This window comes from Mus caroli, chromosome 17, assembly GCF_900094665.2.
Source record: "Mus caroli chromosome 17, CAROLI_EIJ_v1.1, whole genome shotgun sequence".
In the NCBI taxonomy this organism is placed as follows: domain Eukaryota; kingdom Metazoa; phylum Chordata; class Mammalia; order Rodentia; family Muridae; genus Mus; species Mus caroli.
Window position 1 is genome coordinate 19,677,894 of NC_034586.1, and position 19,240 is coordinate 19,697,133.

Here is a 19,240-nt window from a genome sequence, read left to right on the forward strand (position 1 = left end):
GTAGCCCTCACAGAAATCTGTCTACCTCTGCCCACTGAGTGTTGAGATTAAAGGCGTATGCCATCACATCTGTCTTTCTGTCTGGCTTCTAAAAAACAAAACAAAACAAAACAAAAACGATTTACTTGATGTGTGTGTGTGTGTGTGTGTGTGCTGGAGAAGACCAGAAGAGGTTTTTGCATTCCCTGGAAATAAAAGTCATAATTAGTTGAGCTGTCTGATGTGGCTTCCAGAAACCATATTCTGATCCTTTGAAAGACCAGCAAGCAATTTTACTGCTGAGCCATCTCTCTAGCTCCTAAACAACTACATTTATGTATGTATGTGAGTGTGTGAGTGAGTGTGTGTGTGTGTGTTTGTGTCGGTGCTTACGTACCACAGCACTAGTGCTGAGCTCAGAGGACAACATCTACACGATGATTCTCTACTGCCTGTGGGTTTCAGGGATTGAGTTAGGTCCTTTGCCTGGTGGGAAGTGTTGTCACTACTCTCTTGCCATCCTTCAGGCTCTCCTTTTTTTTTTTTTTTTAGCTCACAGCTGCGGGGCGCTCTGCAGACACCAGGGCCAGCAGAGTAACAACCGCAAGTGACAGGAAGGAGCTCAGCTCCACAGGACTTGGACTTGTAGCCAGCGTTGGTGCAAACTTTTAGAGTCTAACATCGGGCAGTTTATTGCAGGCATATTTAAGTACAGTACAGTTTGGATAGAAGTTTCCTGATATAGTGCAATTCTGTGTGCAGAGTGAGGTATAATTACATTGAAACTCTTCTCAAAGTATGATATTTCTTCCATGAAGATGGGCTCTAGAGATAGGCTACATGTGTTACCTTAAGGGCTTGGGGAGGCTCTGGTGTGGTCTGGATCATACAGAGGGCACACAGGTCACCTAGGCTATTAACTATCTCCAGTCCTGCTTGTGAGAGCCTGGGGGACCCATGTATGGCCTAGCCCTATAGATACCACCGGGGTCATCTAGGCTATGGGCCACTGAAGTGGAAATTTCTGATTTCTTTGGAGACTCAGTTGTGTCATGTGATGCTTTTCTGGAAGTTGTCTTATGAGATGATGTTTTGCTGAAGCAGACACTTGAAAGGATGTGTGATGTTTGGAAAGAGTCTAAGTAGAACCCAACAGACTGTGAGTGACACTCTTGCATTGGTATGCCTTGCAACACTTGCTGGTCTTCAGATCTTTGCTTGTCATGACTGTGCAGAGATAAACTCACCAAAGAATTTCTGGTGGCATTCTGGCTGCTTCTTGCCTTGGTGCCGATTTGGCAGAGCCTCTCAAGTTCTGCTGGATTGAGCGGCTACTATTGATTTGTATTTGGTGTTCACTATTGGACTGGACTGCTGACAACAAGGATTGGAATAGCCCCAAAGAACTATTTCTGAACATGTCCACAACTCCCATTTCTTATTAACATGTCTTTGCTCCTACCTCTGGTGAGAGGTTGATGTGCTTAAGAACCCTTATTAAAGTAGGTTTTGGGAAAAATCTAAGCCTACAGGTCACCTCCATTGAAATGAGACTATTTATCTCTGTAGTGGTTTAATTAAATATGACCCCATATATACTCATGTGTTTGAATTTTTGGCCCATAGGGAGTGGCACTATTAGTGGGTGTGGCCTTGTTGGAACAGGTGTGGTCTTGTTGGAGGAAGTGTGTCACTGTGGGGGTGGGCTTTGAGGTCTCTTATGCTGAAGCTATGCCCAGTGTGGCATAGCTCCTGTTGCTGAGGACCAAGATGCAGAACTCTCAGATCCTCCTCCAGTACCATGTCTGCCTGTATGGAACCATGATTCCCACTATGATGATAATAGATTAAACTTCTGAAACTGTACACTAGCCCCAAATAAATATCCTTTATAAGAGTTGCTGTGGTCATGGCGTCTCTTCACAGCAATGAAACCTTAACTAAGACATTCTCTTCTGTTGAAGAGGCAATTCTATGTGTTTAACATTCCTGATTTTTCTAGTACTTATTGGTGAGCACAAGGACGCTTATGTTCCCAACACACAGCAACATAAAGAAACTAGGACAGCAACCCAAAGATCTAGGGATAGATTAGCTGTAGAAGATGTGCCTAGCATAAACAAGGCTTCAACCCCCAGTATTGCAAAAAGAAAAGAAAAAGAATGAAGAAAATTGAGCTAAAACATGAACAGCACTCTTTGGGGGTGGGTCTCCTAAATTTCTCTTAAAAAAGGGATTTTTTTTTTTTTTTTTTTTTTTTTGGTTTTTTGAGACAGGGTTTCTCTGTATAGCCCTGGCTGTCCTGGAACTCACTTTGTAGACCAGCCTGGACTCGAACTCAGAAATCGGCCTGCCTCTGCCTCTGCCTCCTGAGTGCTGGGATTAAAGGCGTGCACCACCACGCCCGGCGGGATTTTTTTTTTAATTTTGGTTTTTCTGTAGTCCAGGCTTTATTGAAACTCTTTCTATAGACCAGGCTGGCCTCCAACTCAGAGATCCACCTGCCTCTGCCTCTTGAGTGCTGGGATTAAACACCATCCCTGCTTGGCTTCCCTTAGAAAGACTGTACACATCAGACAATAGTGATGAGACCCTAAGGATGTGACTAGAAATGTGAGCTGTAACTTCTGGCTAAAGCACTTCAGCAGAAGAGATGAATGGTAAAGCAGACCTAGCTAGCGGAGAAAGGCTTAAGAGAAGCAGAGGTGAGGACTGTGGAGCTGAGATATTGGAGCAAAAGGAGACTGTGGAACATTAGCTCCGCATTTGCAGCATTTTTCAAGTCTGGAGTCAGGGCTGGGGTCTCTTTCTATTGCTACAGTAATAATGTAAAAAGTGCTTTCCACAATAAGACCTGGGCAGATGATGGCTCAGTCAATACAGTGACGGCTAATCTTGGTTGTCAACGTGATGAGATTTAGAGTCAATAAATCCAAACAGTTGGGCACACCTGTGGGGGATTTGAGGTCCTTTTAAAAGGATGTGAAAGAAGAAAGCTCTTGCTTTTGCCTGCTTGTCCTCTGTGGCAAGTTCATCTATCCCGATGCTGTTGTGTTCCTTTGCTGATATTAATACCTGCTTCTTCAGGACGCTAACTGACTAAAGACCAGTTGAGACATCCATCTTCATGGACCAAATAACTGCTGGATTCTTGGTCTTCCTTTTGAGAGACAATAATTATTGGACTAGTCAGACCACAGCTTGTAATCTTCTTTTAACACACATGAGTGCGCTCTCACCACACACACACACACACACACACACACACCAGTTCTGTTTCTTCAGAGAACCCTGATTAATACAGCTCTCCAGAACCCACGTAAGAAGCTGGTACAATGGCCTATGTCTGTAATCCCAGGGCTAGAGGCATAGACATGAGCATCCCTGGGTCTCACTGATCAGGTAGTTTAGCTAAGTCAGTGAGCTCTTTTCTCAGAAAAGAAGGTGGAGAGCAATCGAGGGAGACACCCAGTGCCAACCTCTAGTCTCCACACATATGTGTACTCACATGTGCTCTCTCACCCATACATATAAATGCACAACACACTCAAATATATACACATGCGTTCACACACACAGTTTTTTCCATGACAGTGTTATTTGGGTGACAGAGATGGCTCAGTGGCTAAGAGGACTTGCTATTCTTGTGGAGGACCAGAGTTTAATTCTCAGTATCCACATTATAACTTAAAACCATCTGTACCTCTAGTTCCAGAGGATCTGGCACCCTCTTCTGGAGGTATCAGGCACACAAGCAGTGCTCATACAGACATGCAAGCAAAACACTCATGCACAAAAAATCAATACATTTTAAGAAAAAAAATTGTTAAACTAAAATAAAGGGTTTGAAAAATCCGAACAGCAAGCCAGGCTCTAGGACCCCCCATCCTGTTACAAAGCAGAGTGGGTTGAAGGCCTGTACAGGCCAGGTGTCTGTGTCAGGGAGGTATCCTAGGTTGTGAGGTCTGACGAGGGAGAAGCATAACGTGTTGGCTATTCCCAGAGCAACACTCATGGAAATAAGGAACAAGGTGGACATGCCTGGGAAGGAGGGGTCTAGGGCTCCCTGCCATCCTGGTAAAACCCTCCAGAGGCCCAGGAATATTTACCAGCACTGCACCCAGCAGGGAACCAGGTACCTGGAAACACAGAAACGCTTGTGGATGGGTGTGAGACCTAAGGACCAGAGATTAGCAGGATAGGCACTGGCTCTGATCTTGGAGGAATTCTCCAACACAACTGCTTTTTCCTAATCCCCACTTTCCCTGCCACCTCGTCCCTCCTCCCCTCCTCTCTAGTCTCCTCCCCTCTCCTTCCCTTTCTTTCCTCCCCTTTCCTAGGGAGTATTGTATGACTTTTCCTGGGAAAGATAATAACAGACCAGCCTATTCATCCAGACAGGACACCAATGACAGACATAGAAGAGGTTCAGCCCACGTGTAGCCCAGTGAACAAGTGGGTTGATATTGGGGCTACTGATTAGAACATGGGTCACTCAAGGAAGCTGCATCACCGGAAGTACACACTAGATGAGAATGATTCAAAGTACAGGCAGCTCTGCCAGCAATGCACTCTGTCCTCTCAGAGTTCATTAACTGCTTTTATAACCCAAGGGAGGGCCTTTAGGAATCTTATTTTGCAGTTCTTTGAGCACTTCCCTCCTGTGTGTGTGTGTGTGTGCGCGCGCGCATGCACACACACACGCATTGTCTACTTTATTTATCACCCTTCCTTCCTTCTTTCCTTCCTTTCTTAAAGATTTATTTCTATTTTATATGTTTGAGAGTTTTGCCTGCATGTATCTAAGTGCACCACATGCATGCAGTACCCACAGAGGCCAGAAGAGGGCATCATATCCCCAGAACTAAGGTTACAGATGATTGTGAGAAGCCCTGTTTTAGGAATTCAAGCCTGTTCCTTTACAATAGCACCTAGTGCTCTTAAGCAGAGCGTTTCTCCGGCTCTCTACCTCGGTTTGTTTATTTTGAGACAGACTCTTGTGGATCCTGGGGCTTGCTGATGAGACTTGACTGGCCAGCAACCTCCAGTAATTTGTCTTTGCTTCCCTAGCAGACTATAAGACCATGCCATCGTGCCTAGCTAGCCAGTACAGAAAGCATTTAACTGGGGGCTAACTTATAGTTTCAGAGGATTAGCCCATGCTCATTATGATGGCAGATAGGCAGGCATGGTTCTAGACAGTAGCTGAGAGCTTTATATCCTGATGCACAGGCAGCAGGCTGAGAGACATTGGCCTGGTGTGGACTATTGAGACCTCAACATCCGCAGAGACTGAAGGAAAGGCCATCCAGGGACTGTCCCATCTGGGGATTCATCCCATATACAGTTACCAAACCTAGACACTATTGTGGATGCCAAGAAGTACATGCTGAAAGGAGCCTGATATGGCTGTCTCCTGAGAGGCCCTGCCAGAGCCTTACAAATACAGAAGTGGATGCTCACAGCCAACCATTGAACTGAGCGCAGGGTCCCCAATAGAGGAGTTAGAGAAAGGACTGAAGGAGTTGAAGGGGCTTGCAACCCCACAGGAAGAACAACAATATCAACCAACCAGTCCCCCAGAACTCCCAGAGACTAAGCCATCAACAAAGGAGTACACATGGCTCCAGCTGCATCCGTTGCAGAGGATGGCCTTGGCATGTGTCAATGGGAGGGGAGGTCCTTGGTCCTATGAAAGCTTGATAGATGCCCCAGTGTAGGGGAATTGAGGGTAGGGAGGTGGGAGTGGGTGGGTGGGTGGAGGAACACTCTCATAGAAGCAGTGGGAGGGAGAATGGGATAGGGAGTTTTGGGTAGGGGGAACCGGGAAAGGGGATAACATTTGAAATGTAATAAAAGAAAATATCCAATTTAAAAAAAAAAAGCAACTTCAGCACCCACCCCATGTGATGTGGCACACCTCTTCTAACAAGGCCACACCTCCTAGTTCTTCTCAAATAGTTCCACCAACTGGAGACCAAGCGTTCAAATATATGAGCCTAAGGGGGGTGGGGGGCATTCTCATTCAAACCACCACAAGCTCAAACTCAGTATTGTAGCCTAGGATGACTCAGAACTTTCGATTCAATTGTCTCTTCCTCCTGAGCCCTGGAACTGAAGGTGTGTGCTACACCGGCTCGCCTGGTTTATGCAGGCACTGGGGATCAAACGCGAGCTTTGTGCATGCAGGCGGGTACTCTAGCAACCATAGCCTAAGCCTTTGCTTTCTTTATTTTATTTATTTTTTTTGTTTTTATTGTTTTTGTTTTTTGAAACAGGGTTTCTCTGTATAGCCCTGGCTGTCCTGGAACTCACTTTGTAGACCAGGCTGACCTCGAACTCAGAAATCCACCTGCCTCTGCCTCCCGAGTGCTGGGATTAAAGGCGTGTGCCACCACGCCCGGCTGCTTTCTTTATTTTAAATTACAAATATATTGGTGAACACATTGCACACAGGATGGAAATGAATGTGGAGACTTTAATATTGGATAAGATGGGGTCTGGGATTGAAGCATAAAGCAACATTGCAGCTGGCAAAGTAATTACTGTGTACAGTTTCCATTTCAGTGAGGGCATCTGGGTGTTTGAAGGCCAGTGAGCCTTTGTGGGAACAATCCTTTTTGAAAGGAGTTGCCTAGAGACTGAGTGAAGGGCAGCCGACAGAAGAGCAGCTTCTAGCGAAGACAAATACCACAGGAGTCTGAAAGGATGCCCACATGCCTCCTGCTCCAGCCCAATGCTGGCATGCCCTTCTGCCTAGAGCTAGGCCCATGGCTGCCCTCTGGTGGACAGCTATGGACATGAAGGCTCTCGAGGGTGCCATTGGGGTCGATGCATGTGCCAGGCATACTATACAATGATTCTGCATCAATGAAAGTTGAGGGCTGTGGATGCTGCGGTTCCTGGATCAGGAAGGGGAGGACCAGAGGACCCCAGAGCATGAAGCATGTAGGGAAGTCAGGGTCTCTGTGCCCAGGGACAGTGAACATGTAAGGCCTCTCCCAAGGCTGCAGGGCAGGTGTGGAGGCTGAGCCCCACCCCAGGGCAAGTCCTGAAACCACACCAGAGCGGCAGTCTCTCTTCCTCTTCCTGGAGTATTTGGCCCCAGCAGGTGTATCATGGAGCTGGCTCTGCCTGCCATCCTATTTACCTTCTTTCCTGGAGTTCTTCTGGGGAGTGAGGTTCTCACAACCGACTCTGACAGCCCGTCTACCACAACAGGCAGGCGGAGCGTTGACTCGGATTCAGGTGAGGTGGGGTGTGGGGAGCAGGAGCTTCAGGAAGATACGTAGAATGCAGGTTTTGTTGTTTGGGTGGTTTTGTTTTTGTTTGTTTTGTTTTTAGTTTTATTCTGTTTCTTTTAGTTTTGATTCCTGGTCTCATTGTAGCTCAGGCTGGCCTCCATTTTCTTTTAGTTTTGATTCCTGGTCTCATTGTAGCTCAGGCTGGCCTCCATTTTATTGCATAGTTGAAACTGACCTTGAACTCCCGATCCTCCTGATTCAGTCTTCAGGTGCTGGGAATACAGGAAGGAGGCAGCAGAATTATAGGTTTGGAGGCAGACCCAGAGAGCTGTTTGATCCTGGCTCCTTCTGGCCTTATATTAGGCAGGTGCTATTAGGCACCAGGTACCTGAGACATCCTCTGGCCCACACTGGTCAAGTTCCCAGGGGCTGTGACAAATGAGCCAGGTTTGAGGGTATAGGGAAGGGCAGAATAGCCATGTATCACCCAATCGTACTGATTCCTTGCAGTGTGTGGACGTCCCAGGACATCAGGCCGCATCGTGTCAGGACAAGATGCCCAGCCGGGCCAGTGGCCTTGGCAGGTCAGCGTGCGGGAGAATGGGGCACACGTGTGTGGGGGATCTCTGATTGCTGAGGACTGGGTGTTGACTGCTGCCCATTGCTTCAACCAGTGAGTGTCTCCCTATGGGTCACGTGGGCTGGGGCCAGTTGGATTTCCCTACATTCCTTTCAGATACTTCATTTCTCCATTTGAACCACTCCTGCCTACTATGGCAGGAGATGAGGCAGGGTCATGCCATTTTATATCTCAGTTACCTGTCTTCTTATTCCTCAAAATCAACTCTTGTATGGAAGGGATGGCTCAGAGGGTAAGAGGGTTTGCTGCACAAGCATGGTGACCTGAGTTTGAATCCCCTGCCCAAGTTAGTGCAAACAGCCGAATGTGGCTTATGCCTGGGGTGTATGTGGAAGCAGGAGGCTCTCTGGGGACTGCCGACCTCCAGTACAGTTCTAGGTTATGTGGAAAACCCCGTCTTGAGGCCAAGAGTAATAGAGCAGGGTATCTGATGTTACCCTATGCTTTCTGTACACGCCTAGGAACCTGTGTACCCACTGACACACCGACACGCAGACACACAGGCACACACGTTGGGGGGGGGGGCAGTTACTAAATCAGCCCTTGAGAACCCAAGGTCTTTGTGTATGTTATTTTGATTTTTTTTTTTGTTTGTTTTTGTTTTTCGAGACAGGGTTTCTCTGTGTAGCCCTGGCTGTCCTGGAACTCACTTTGTAGACCAGGCTAGCCTCGAACTCGCCCGGCTGGTCTTTGTGTATGTATGTGAGCATATGTGAAGTATGAGGTCATGAGTATTTGAATGTGGGCACAGACATGCCACAGTGCATGTGTCAGAGGACACCCTCAGGGGTCACTCCTTACCTTTCACTTTGCTTTTTTGTTATTGTTACTGTTGGTTTTTATTATTTATTTATTCATTTATTTTAAATGTATATGTACAGAGTGTTCTCTTTAATATGTGTAAGTGTTCTGCCTGCAGGCCAGAAGAGAGCACCAGCTTCATTACAGATGGTTGTGAGCCACCTGTGGCGTTGGGAATTGAACTCAGTACCTCTGGAAGAGCAGTCAGTGCTCTTAACTGCTGAGCCATCTCTCCAGCCCTCACCTTGCTTTTTGAGACCAGGCTTCTCTTTTTGTCCACAGCTGTATGTGTTGGGCTAGTTGGTCAGGAGTTTTTATTAACTCTCCTGTCTTCACCTCCCACTTCTCCCTAGAGACACACTGGGGTTGCAGATTTGCACACCATTGGGCCTGGCTTATATGTGGGTTGTGGAGATCCAAACTGAAGTCTTTATGCTTGTACTGTAAGCGTTCTTACACATTGACCCACCGGTCTAGGTTCCAAGAATCCAAGGTCTCAAATAGACTGCTCAATAGCCAGGGGCCTTTGGATGGGTGACTTGACTTTCCTGGTTCTGTTCTGCACCTGAAAAATGGAGGAAGTGATGGCAGATTTATGGATTACAATGATCATTAATGGTGGTCATTAAAGGCAGTGCTTGGCATTGCTTTGGTGTGCTTAGCTCTCAGAAAAGCCCAGTAGCAGTATTAGAGTCTCTGCATAAAGACTGTCTTTCATTTTCACCCACCGACCTCCCCCTTCTCCCAGGGGCCAGTCCCTGTCTATCTACACAGTATTGCTGGGTACCATCTCCTCCTACCCTGAGGACAATGAGCCGAAGGAGCTGAGAGCTGTGGCCCAGTTTATCAAGCACCCAAGCTATTCAGCGGATGAGCACAGCAGTGGAGACATTGCCCTGGTGCAGCTGTCTTCACCCATCTCCTTCAATGACTACATGCTTCCAGTCTGCCTCCCAAAACCTGGCGACCCCCTGGATCCTGGCACCATGTGTTGGGTCACTGGCTGGGGACACATTGGCACAAATCAACGTAAGGATGTTTGGAGCTGGTGGCAGGGTAGCCAGTCTTGACACCTTCCCTAGGGCCAGTCCCCACCCTCAGATAGGATCCATATGGAGTCTTTGCAAAGAATGTCCACTACAGAAGGTGCATTGAAACACTGCCACAACAGCTCATCACCAGCTGGCTACTGCCAGCTTCCAGATGTCCTCCTAGCATCTAATAACCAGAAGGATAGTGTTACATCCAGCAATGGGCTAAGAGATGCTGACTGGGCCTGCATCACAACCTTCCTGTCATCTTTGCTGCCAAGGCCCTTGTGGACAGTGCTTACTAGGGGATCATTTTTGACTGAGCAGCCTTCACTATCTAATGGGGTCCTGGCTCTTCCTCTGGTCAGTGGGTTCTCTAGAGTGCTGACCCAGTGGGGTTAAGGCTGGAGGTACACAGCATAATGCTTTTAAAGGCATTTCCATTTCCAACTGTCATCTGCATGGCCCTCATCTCTGTCATCATTTCTGAGATCTCATCTTGATTTAGTGTCCTGAGGCGGAGGGTAAATCAGATAGGTGGTCACTCTCACTCAGTTCAGGAGACCAGAAGCCTGAAATTAAGGTATTATCTGGGCCTCAAACCTTTTGGGGTTCTAGGGAGGGCCCCTCTTTGCCTCTCAACATCTGCCAGTGCTATGCGATCCTGGCCTCTTAGCCACAATACTCTAGTCTTAGCCTTGGGGTTCACAAAGACATCCACTGCCATGCGTCTCCCCAGATCTCCTCTCTGTGTCTGTTAAAGGTTCTCATCTTGATCTCCCAGGTTGGGATGTGAGGCTCTCTATGTGCTCGGATGCCACCCCACCCAGATACACATTTGCAAGGCTTTCAGAGCCTCATGTGGGGAAACAGGCCCTGAGCAAAGAAGCAGAAGAAATGACCCCGGTCACAGGGTTCAGTTAGACATGTGGAGCTAGGAGGCGATGGAGTGTCCTCTTCTAACTCTGCTCTCTTCCAACCCCAGCGCTTCCACCACCCTTTACCCTGCAGGATTTGCAGGTGCCTCTCATTGATGCCCAGACCTGCAATTCCTACTACCAGGAGAACTCCATTCCCAGCACGGAGCCAGTCATCCTTGAAGGCATGCTGTGTGCTGGTTTCCAGGAAGGCAAGAAGGATGCTTGTAATGTGAGTCAGACACATCCAGACAGCGCCACGTCACCAGCAACCCAGAGGGCAGGCAGGGTGTTCTTCTCCCCACCACACCAAGAAACTTTCAGGAGGGCTGGGCATCTTAACAACAGTGTACGTGCGTGGGCACACACACACACACACACACACACACTCTAAAAAGTTATCCCAGATGCTGTTTCCCTTCCAAATATTTTATAAGCACAATCACGGGCTGGGAAGATGGTTGATTGTCTGCATCACAAGCATGAGGAACTGAATTTGAATCCTCAGCATCCATGTATTAAAAACAAAAACAAAAAACAAAAACAAAAAGCCAGATGTGACCAGGCTGTGGTGGCACACACCTTTGATCCCAGCACTCAGGAGGCAGAGGCAGGTGAGTCTCTGAGTTCGAGGCCAGCATGGTCTACAAAGGGAGTTCCAGGACAGCCAGGACTACACAGGGAAACCCTGTCTTGGAAAAAAAAATTAAAAAGACTTGTACAGTAGTACAAGTCTATGATTCCATCATGAGTGTCAGAGGCAGGCAGGTTCTAGGGGCTTGCTGGCAGGCCCGTCTAATCAAAACACATGTTCCCAAGTTCAGTGAGAGACTAGGTGGGGAGTGATGAAGGAAGACATGCAATGCTGACCTTTGGTCTCTACATTTACACACAGGACAGCACACACCTCTCTCTCACATGCCTCACCTTTGTCAATAAAATAAAATAAATATGACCAGAGAGCTGGAGGTGTGGGTGAGTGGTAGAATGTTTATCAAATGTTTGAAAGGCCTTGGGCTCCACCCTCAGCAGAGTTAGGGAGGGAGAGAGAGGGAGAGAGACAGAGAGGGAGAGACAGAATGACAGAAAGACAGGGAGAGAGACAAAGACAGACAGAGAGACAGACAAGAGAGTGGGAAAAACACAGAGAGAGATACACAGAGAAACAGAGAGATATAGAAACAGACAGAGACACAGAGAAAGAGAGACAGAGAGACACACATGCGTGCGCACGCGCACACACACACACACACACACACACAGAAAGAGAGAGAGAGAGAGAGAGAGAGAGAGAGANGAGAGAGAGAGAGAGAGAGAGAGAGAGAGAGAGAGAGAGAGAAATTGGAAATTGAATTATATAACTGATCTTACCTCGATCCTGAAAGTTTTCTTTTGGGACCAAATTTCATCCCCCTTCTTGGTGAATACTAGAAACCTTTGACTACATTTTCATCAAGAGCAGGCGACCTTAAAGCTTGGTTGGTTTTATCCTTTCTCTTTTGCTTTTCTACACACCCTAACTGCCAAATACATCTTGTTTCTTCAAAAAGATGTTTTAGATAAAATCAAACAAGCTGAAGCAAGAAGCACTGTCAGCGGCTCTGAGGTGGGCTCCTGCCTTTGTCTCTGAACTCACAGCTTGGGCAGAAGTTCATATTTAGACACTAGGTCAAGTGTCTTATCTGCTAGGGATCCCTAGCAGTTCTCAGGAAACCTATAGTTCTCAGATCACCCATCCCTGAAACCTTCTAGAAACTTCCAACTCCTTGATCTTATCTAGTATGATGAAGAGAATCTGAAGGGACTGGGTTGGAGAAGTTCAACCTGTGTTTTCTACCTGTGTAATGAAGGCAGTGGGCTCAGGCGACCCCAACAACTGTGTGTCCCTTCTTTCTCCTCAGGGTGATTCCGGAGGTCCCCTAGTCTGTGGCATTAATAATGTCTGGATCCAGGCAGGGGTGGTGAGTTGGGGATCTGATTGTGCTCTGTTCAAGAGGCCAGGTGTTTACACCAACGTCAGTGTCTACATCTCATGGATTCAGAACACAATGTGGAATTTACCCATGGAAGGAAGAGGTTTTTCCCCCAGCCTTTCAGGGACCCCATTCTCGGGCCTGTTGCTGTTTCTCACATCCCTCAGTAGTGCCTTCTTCCTCCTGGGGCCCTAACCCGCATCTTGATAGTTTATTACCTGATGGCATTATCAGGAGATAATAAAAATAGATGTGGTGATTTGAACAGGTGTGGCCCCCACAGGTTCCTGTATTTGAATACTTGGTCCCCACTTAGTAGAATTGTTTGGGAAGGATTAGGAGGTGTGGCTTTCTTGGAGGAGGTGTGTCACTGCAGTTCGACTTTGAGGTTTCAAAACCCACCATAGGCCCGGTTAGCTCTCCCTGCCTTGTACTTGTGTCTCAAGATGTGAACTCTCAGCTGTAACTCAACCACCATGCCCCACCTGCCTGCTGCCCTAGGTCATGGACTCTAATCCTCTGAAACTGTAAGCCCTAAATAAACTCTTTTTCCTTTAGATTGCTTGAGTCATGGTGTCTTAGCACAGTAATAGAAAACTGAGACAATAGGTGAGGTCTAGCAGGAGGAATTATCTTACTGGTGCACTGTCCTTGAGGCTGCATCCTGCTCTGTCCCCTCCTCTCCCCACCTTTTCTGCTTTCTGACCTCCAGGATGTGAAGTATTGGGCTCTCCCTACCTTCCCTGCCATCTCTCAAAGTGTGAGCTGGCATAAAGCCTCCCTCAGGTTTTGTTGGGTGTTCTGATTACAAGAAGCTGACTAGTACAGACCTCCTCCAGTGGTCACTGGGCACTGGGACTCTGGGATGGACAACCCAGCGCTGTCTCCCTCTCATACACCTTTCTTGATCTCGAGATAACCAAGTTACTAATTGATTAATTTACTTATTATTACATATGTGTACCCATGGTGTGCTGGGGATATATATGTGCCACAGCGCACGGTGAAGGTCATAGGGCAGCATTTAGCAGGTTAGCTCTCCCCTTTTTCCTGAACTGTGGTCCTCAATGTAGAGTTGCTGGAACTTTGTCAAGTGGCAGTGGTCCATGCTTGTGAAACAGAAGCCAGAGGCCACAAATCAGACCAGTGACTCACTGCAATGAACATGTGTGTAAAGATGTGTGGATAGAAGGATAAACTGGGACACGCTATGATACATGACTGTGAGAGACCAAACTGTGGGAAACCAGACCCTCAACTCTCACCCTGAAGATCCAGCTGACCCTTTGATGGGAGCAGTGTCACCCGCTCCTTCATGTCTCCACTTGGCGCCTGGGACTGTTTAGATAGAGCCGGCATCCCAAGATAAGCTGCAAGATGTTTGAAGCCTGCACTTAGCATCTTCCCCAGATGTCCATCCCTCTCTCTCTGCTTTGATTGTTCCCCCTCGGCCCCTCCCTATTTTCTCTCACTGTGTGCTTATAATCAGACTCCTAGCCTCCATTAAACACACCTTGACAACTCTTTGCTTGGTCTCACTCCCTTTTCTCACCCGTTTCTTTTTCAGGGTTGGTCCCCCTCGATCCCAGGAATAATTAGGTCCCCGCGGGTCAGGATACAAGACAGCTTCCAGGGCAAGATTTTGTTGTTGATTGTTTTTATTTTAATTTTGTTTTTATTTTCTTTTGAGGGGAGGTTGTAAGAGTGGAGGACAGATACAAACAGATGGGAGATGTGTGGGATTGGAGTGCATGATGTGAAATTTACAAAGAATCGATAAAAAGTTTTGCCGGGCGTGGTGGCGCACGCCTTTAATCCCAGCACTCGGGAGGCAGAGGCAGGCGGATTTCTGAGCTCGAGGCCAGCCTGGTCTACAAAGTGAGTTCCAGGACAGCCAGGGCTATACAGAGAAACCCTGTCTGGAAAAACCAAAAAAAAAAAAAAAAAAAAAAAAAAAAGTTTTTAAAAAGGAGAAGTGGTAACCACAAGATGAACACCACATGTTTTCATTCATGTGGAATCTAAATTTAAATACTATTTTTTAATAAAAAATTGTATTTGTAAGAGTTTTTGCCTGTATGTATGTATATATGTATTTAAGTATGTGTGTATATGTATATGTGTATTTATGAGTGTGTAATATGCATTTATGTATGTGGATATGTGTATATGCATGTAGGTATGTGTATTTATGTATATGTATTTATGTGTGTATGTATGTGTGTATATGTGTACATGAATGTGTGTGTGTGTGTATACCACATATATCAGAGGTCAAATCTCCTAGAACTGGACTTACCTATGTTTGTGAGCTGCCCTGTGAGTGTTAGGAGCCAAACTGAGGTCCTAGGCACAAGCAACAAGCGCCCCTCACTGCTGAGCCTTCTTTCTCTAGACCTCCAGTAAGATTTTGTTACTTGGAAGGGGACCAGTGGGAAAGTGGGAAGGGGCAAAGACTGAGGGAGAACGTGCATGAAGCACAATGGTGCACACAGGATGAAAATATTGACACAGCCTATGTTTTTGTACATTAGTAAAGAAATCAATTGAAAGATGAAGAAGAAAAATATTTAACCCAGACCTTCAGTTTGAACCTGAAACAGCATTCCCAGCAACCAGAACACTGGCTCAGCAGGGACATCTGTCAATGGACGCAGGATAAGGACTGTGGTACAGACACATAACTGAATATTATTCAGCCACAAATAGGCCAAGATCCTGTCCTTTGCAGCAACATGATGAATGAGATTATAGGACATTGCATTAGTGAATTAAATCAGACACAAGATAAATACCAAGAGCCGGTCATGTTGCTTATTGGGAAAGGCCTTGCCTAGCATGTACAAGGCCCCAAGGTTCATCTCATCACAATAAAACAAACCTGAAACAAAAATCAAATACCATAAAAGTTAATCTCAAAGTGTAGAACCAGAGAGAGGTAGCCAGAGTCAGGGGTGCTGCAGAAGAGGGTGGTGGAGAGAGGGCTGAGTGGTGGGGCCCAGGGTAGAAAGAGTAATTTCTAAAGTACCAAAACATGGGGGGTGAACTATGGGCAACAACCATTGTTTCAAAATAGTAGAGAGAAAATTTCCAGCACAAAGAAACGGTGAATGGTATGGATCTAACCATTTAACCTAGTCTGATTGCTGCACCCTGTCTGTATGTACTAAGCCCATGCTAGCCAGGCATGGCACCGTATGCCTTAAATCCCTGGTTTTGCCTCTCGGATATGGACATATAAATGGTTGCACATGCATGTGTGGAAGCCTGTGCACACACACCCAGACACTCTCAATTTTTTTTTTTTCAGAGAAAATAAACTGAACATGGTGACATATGGCTTTAGTCTCAGCACTCATGAGGCAGAGGCAGGAAGATCAATGTGACTTCAAGACCAACATGTTCTACATAGAGAGTTCCAGGACAGACAGAGCTATGTAGTAAGACTGCTTCAAAACCAACCAACCAAACACCCCATAAAACAAACAAACAAACAAACAAACAAAACAAAACCCTAAAACCAAACAAGCCCCACAAAAAAAGAGAAAAATAAATGTTTAATTAAAAACTTTCTCTCTGCTGGGTGGTGGTAGCACACACCTTTCATTCCAGCCAGGATGCAGGCAGATCTCTGTGAGTTCCAGGCCAGCCTGGTCTACAGAGTGAGTTCTTGGATAGTCAGGGCTATGCAGAGAAACCCTGTATGGAAAAACAAAACATTAATATTTCTTCATAATCTTTTGATAGTCTTAAAATCTTTTGATAGTCTTTACATGTGTGTGTGTGTGTGTGAAGAAATTCTAGGAGGCACATGTCTGTAAACCTATAGTCCAGGAAACTCTGGCCTGAGGATCATAGACTTGTGTCCAGAGTGGGATACAAAATAAATCACTGACTCAAAAAGAAAAACAAACAACGACAAAAACAACAAAGATAGAGAACAAGAAAAAAGAAAAGAAACTATATTTAAAAAGATGCGGCAAAGAGGAAGGCAATTAAAGAGGAGCAGCAGTAGCCAAAGGCGGCAGGGCTCAGGGCTGGCCTGCTAAGGGAGAAAGCACAGGTGCCTCGTTTTTTTTTTTTGCCAACATAGTCCTGTGAAGGAGCAAGTTCTTGGCTGATCCCAACAGGGACAGGCCTCAGAAGTATTACTCATGGACCTAACTGAGGGGATCTCTGGCTAAGCTTGATCCTGGAGGAAGTCGTGGGCAGGGGACAGAGGGCAACAGGGGAGGCAACCGTCACCCACTGAGCTCAGAAGACACAAGGACTGCTCCGGTTCACTAAGGTTGCTGTGCCGTACCAACAGCTATAATGGATGCCCTGGAAGACAGTGTTAGGGCACCACGGTCCCCAGACAGTCCTTGGGCCTAGGGATTGACGTCTTCTTCAGAGTGGGCGCGGGCCTGGCGTAGCAGGAAGTAAGAGGGGGTGCCAGGTGGCAGGAGAGGTGGCCATGGGCGCGCGGGGCAAGACGTTGGTGCCACTGCTGGTGGTTGTGGCGACTGCGGGGATGGCCTTACAGTCAACCTATTTGCAGATGGATCCCGAGAAACCCGGTGAGCTGCTCTGGGGGTACTGTTGTGGGACTGGGGGCAGTGACAGGCAGATGGGGAAGTGAAGGTGAAGTGTCGCTTATTCTTCTCTCCCTTCCACCCAGAACTGCAGGAACCCGACCTATTGTCAGGTAAGGTGCTCAGAACGCGTTTTCCTGCGTGGTGGGCCTGCGTCGGGGGTGCACCTCAAGTATTCCTCTCCTTTGCCCCAGGATCGAGAACTCAACTGTGTTTGATAATAACGCACACCCCTGCCCCGGGGTGGGGGTTGTTGGGGTCAGGTGCACACTGATCATGTGGAGAGTGTCCCAGCAGACCCTCAGGAAGTCCTTCTCTTTCCTTGCCGGTGGCTTAAAAAGTGTCAGTGGGGGGTTGGAGGGGAAAATCTCTGCTCTGGTTTGATCCTCCTCACAGGGCCCTGCGGTCACAGGACCATCCCTTCCCGTATAGTGGGTGGCGATGATGCTGAGCTTGGCCGCTGGCCGTGGCAAGGGAGCCTGCGTGTATGGGGCAACCACTTATGTGGCGCAACCTTGCTCAACCGCCGCTGGGTGCTTACAGCTGCCCACTGCTTCCAAAAGTGAGTCTGGAGTCAAGCCTGGGCAGCCGAGGGGTGGGAAGGTTAGTAACCTTGGCCCTGAGTTTGACACCTGGGTAAGCTTTTTAGTGCAGCCTCAGGAGTAGCTGAAATGGGTTAAATCTGTAAGATTTACATTACTGCCCCTGAAAGGGAATCCTCTTCCAGTTCTTCTAGAATGTTCTTTCAGGACATTCTCATTCCCGTTGAGTGCTTTGACTGCTCTTTTTTCCTTCCTCAAGTCCTTCCCAAATATCCCTACACTAGTCCCCACACTTGCCCAGCTCCTTTGGGGACTACAGCTCCTTTGGGGGCTCCCCTAGGCTGACTCACCTTCTGTCCTTAGGACTGCTCCAACAGACACAGGACCACTGGGGTGGCCACTCTTTTGTTTCTTCACTCAGTGCCCAGGAGCAAGGACTGTTTCCAGCCTTTCTGGGTTCTGTGGCCCCTATAGGAGGCTTTTTGCCCCATAAGGATTGGGCAGTTATGCTAAGGATGAGCGTGAGGTAGTCGCCTCAGAGAGAGGCCCAGATGAGCTCAGGTGGCTTGAACTGCTCTCTCCTTCTCTGTCAGGGATAACGTTCCTTTTGACTGGACAGTCCAGTTTGGTGAGCTGACTTCCAGGCCATCTCTCTGGAACCTACAGGCCTATTCGAACCGTTACCAAATAGAAGATATTTTCCTGAGCCCCAAGTACTTGGAGCGGTATCCCAATGACATAGCCCTGCTGAAGCTGTCATCTCCAGTCACCTACAATAACTTCATCCAGCCCATCTGCCTCCTGAACTCCACATACAAGTTTGAGAACCGAACTGACTGCTGGGTGACCGGCTGGGGGGCTATTGGAGAAGATGAGAGTGAGGCTGGGTACAGACGGGTTGGGGAGAGGGGTACTACCCTAACCTTTCACATTAGCCCACCCTCCCTGGGCTCTGAGGCCCCACGGAGCCCCCTCTCACTCACTCAACGTTTTCTTGTTTATTTTCCTTACTTCTGCTTGCAAGAAGGACAGGGGCTACTCCTTTCCTCCCAGACAGGAACTCAGAGGTGCTAGGGAGGCCTGAAGGGGTGGGGACCTCATAGGGCCTGTAGGATGACTTCCACAACACAGTTTTTATGATCTTCCCACTTTGGCATGCACCAATCATCAGTGAGAGACAGGAAACACACTCACTTGGCCTGCTCTATCCACCCGAATTCCGACTGCACACTCCTCCTTGACGCACCCCTGAAATCCCTTTGGTGGTCTAATCAAGTGCCTGCCTGCAGCTCAGCAGGAACCCTTGCACAAAGCCCCCACCCCCACCCCAAGGAGCACTAAGAATGTTTTCCTTCTAGGTCCCCTAGCTCTTACATCCTGGAGTGACCCTGCTCAGTTCTCTCTGACCTGGTCCATCTCTGCTATGTCCCCTAACAAGAGTCATAGTAATAGATTCAGCTCCTTCCCTGCAGGTCACGTGCTTGGCACTGTTGCAGGCTAGGGGACCCTGGTGCATCAAGACAATGGCATAATTTTTTT

The 19,240-nt window shown here is 47.5% G+C and overlaps 2 protein-coding genes across 4 annotated transcripts in view; both read left to right on the plus strand.

Moving 5' to 3' along the window:
- The first annotated feature begins 7,078 nt into the window (after positions 1–7,078).
- Positions 7,079–12,789, plus strand: LOC110283758 (serine protease 33-like). Its single transcript, XM_021149232.1, has 5 exons — positions 7,079–7,227; positions 7,734–7,896; positions 9,413–9,693; positions 10,681–10,844; positions 12,514–12,789. Exons 1-5 carry the CDS (start codon positions 7,098–7,100, stop codon positions 12,778–12,780), a joined length of 1,005 nt encoding a protein of 334 aa, XP_021004891.1. The 5' UTR covers positions 7,079–7,097; the 3' UTR covers positions 12,781–12,789.
- Positions 12,790–16,979: 4,190 nt separating this feature from the next.
- Positions 16,980–19,240, plus strand: part of LOC110283759 (testisin) — a 5,204-nt gene continuing 2,943 nt past the window's right edge. Inside the window, exons 1-4 of one of the 3 annotated variants that reach the window (XM_021149235.1) lie at positions 16,980–17,144; positions 17,246–17,272; positions 17,556–17,721; positions 18,295–18,329. In XM_021149235.1, coding sequence (XP_021004894.1) covers positions 17,042–17,144; positions 17,246–17,272; positions 17,556–17,721; positions 18,295–18,329 — 331 coding nt within the window. In that variant the 5' untranslated portion in view covers positions 16,980–17,041. Of the gene's footprint in view, positions 17,145–17,245; positions 17,273–17,555; positions 17,722–18,294; positions 18,579–19,240 lie in introns of all 3 variants that reach the window. The other 2 variants (XM_021149233.1, XM_021149234.1) reach the window with 2 other exon arrangements.

Excerpts from the sequence above, each read along its gene's own strand:
- LOC110283758 (XM_021149232.1), top strand. The coding sequence starts at position 7,098 with ATGGAGCTGGCTCTGCCTGCCATCCTATTTACCTTCTTTCCTGGAGTT. Across the intron at positions 7,228-7,733 it reads GAGCGTTGACTCGGATTCAG|TGTGTGGACGTCCCAGGACA; the intron begins GTGAGGTGGGGT and ends GATTCCTTGCAG. Across the intron at positions 7,897-9,412 it reads GCTGCCCATTGCTTCAACCA|GGGCCAGTCCCTGTCTATCT; the intron begins GTGAGTGTCTCC and ends CCCTTCTCCCAG.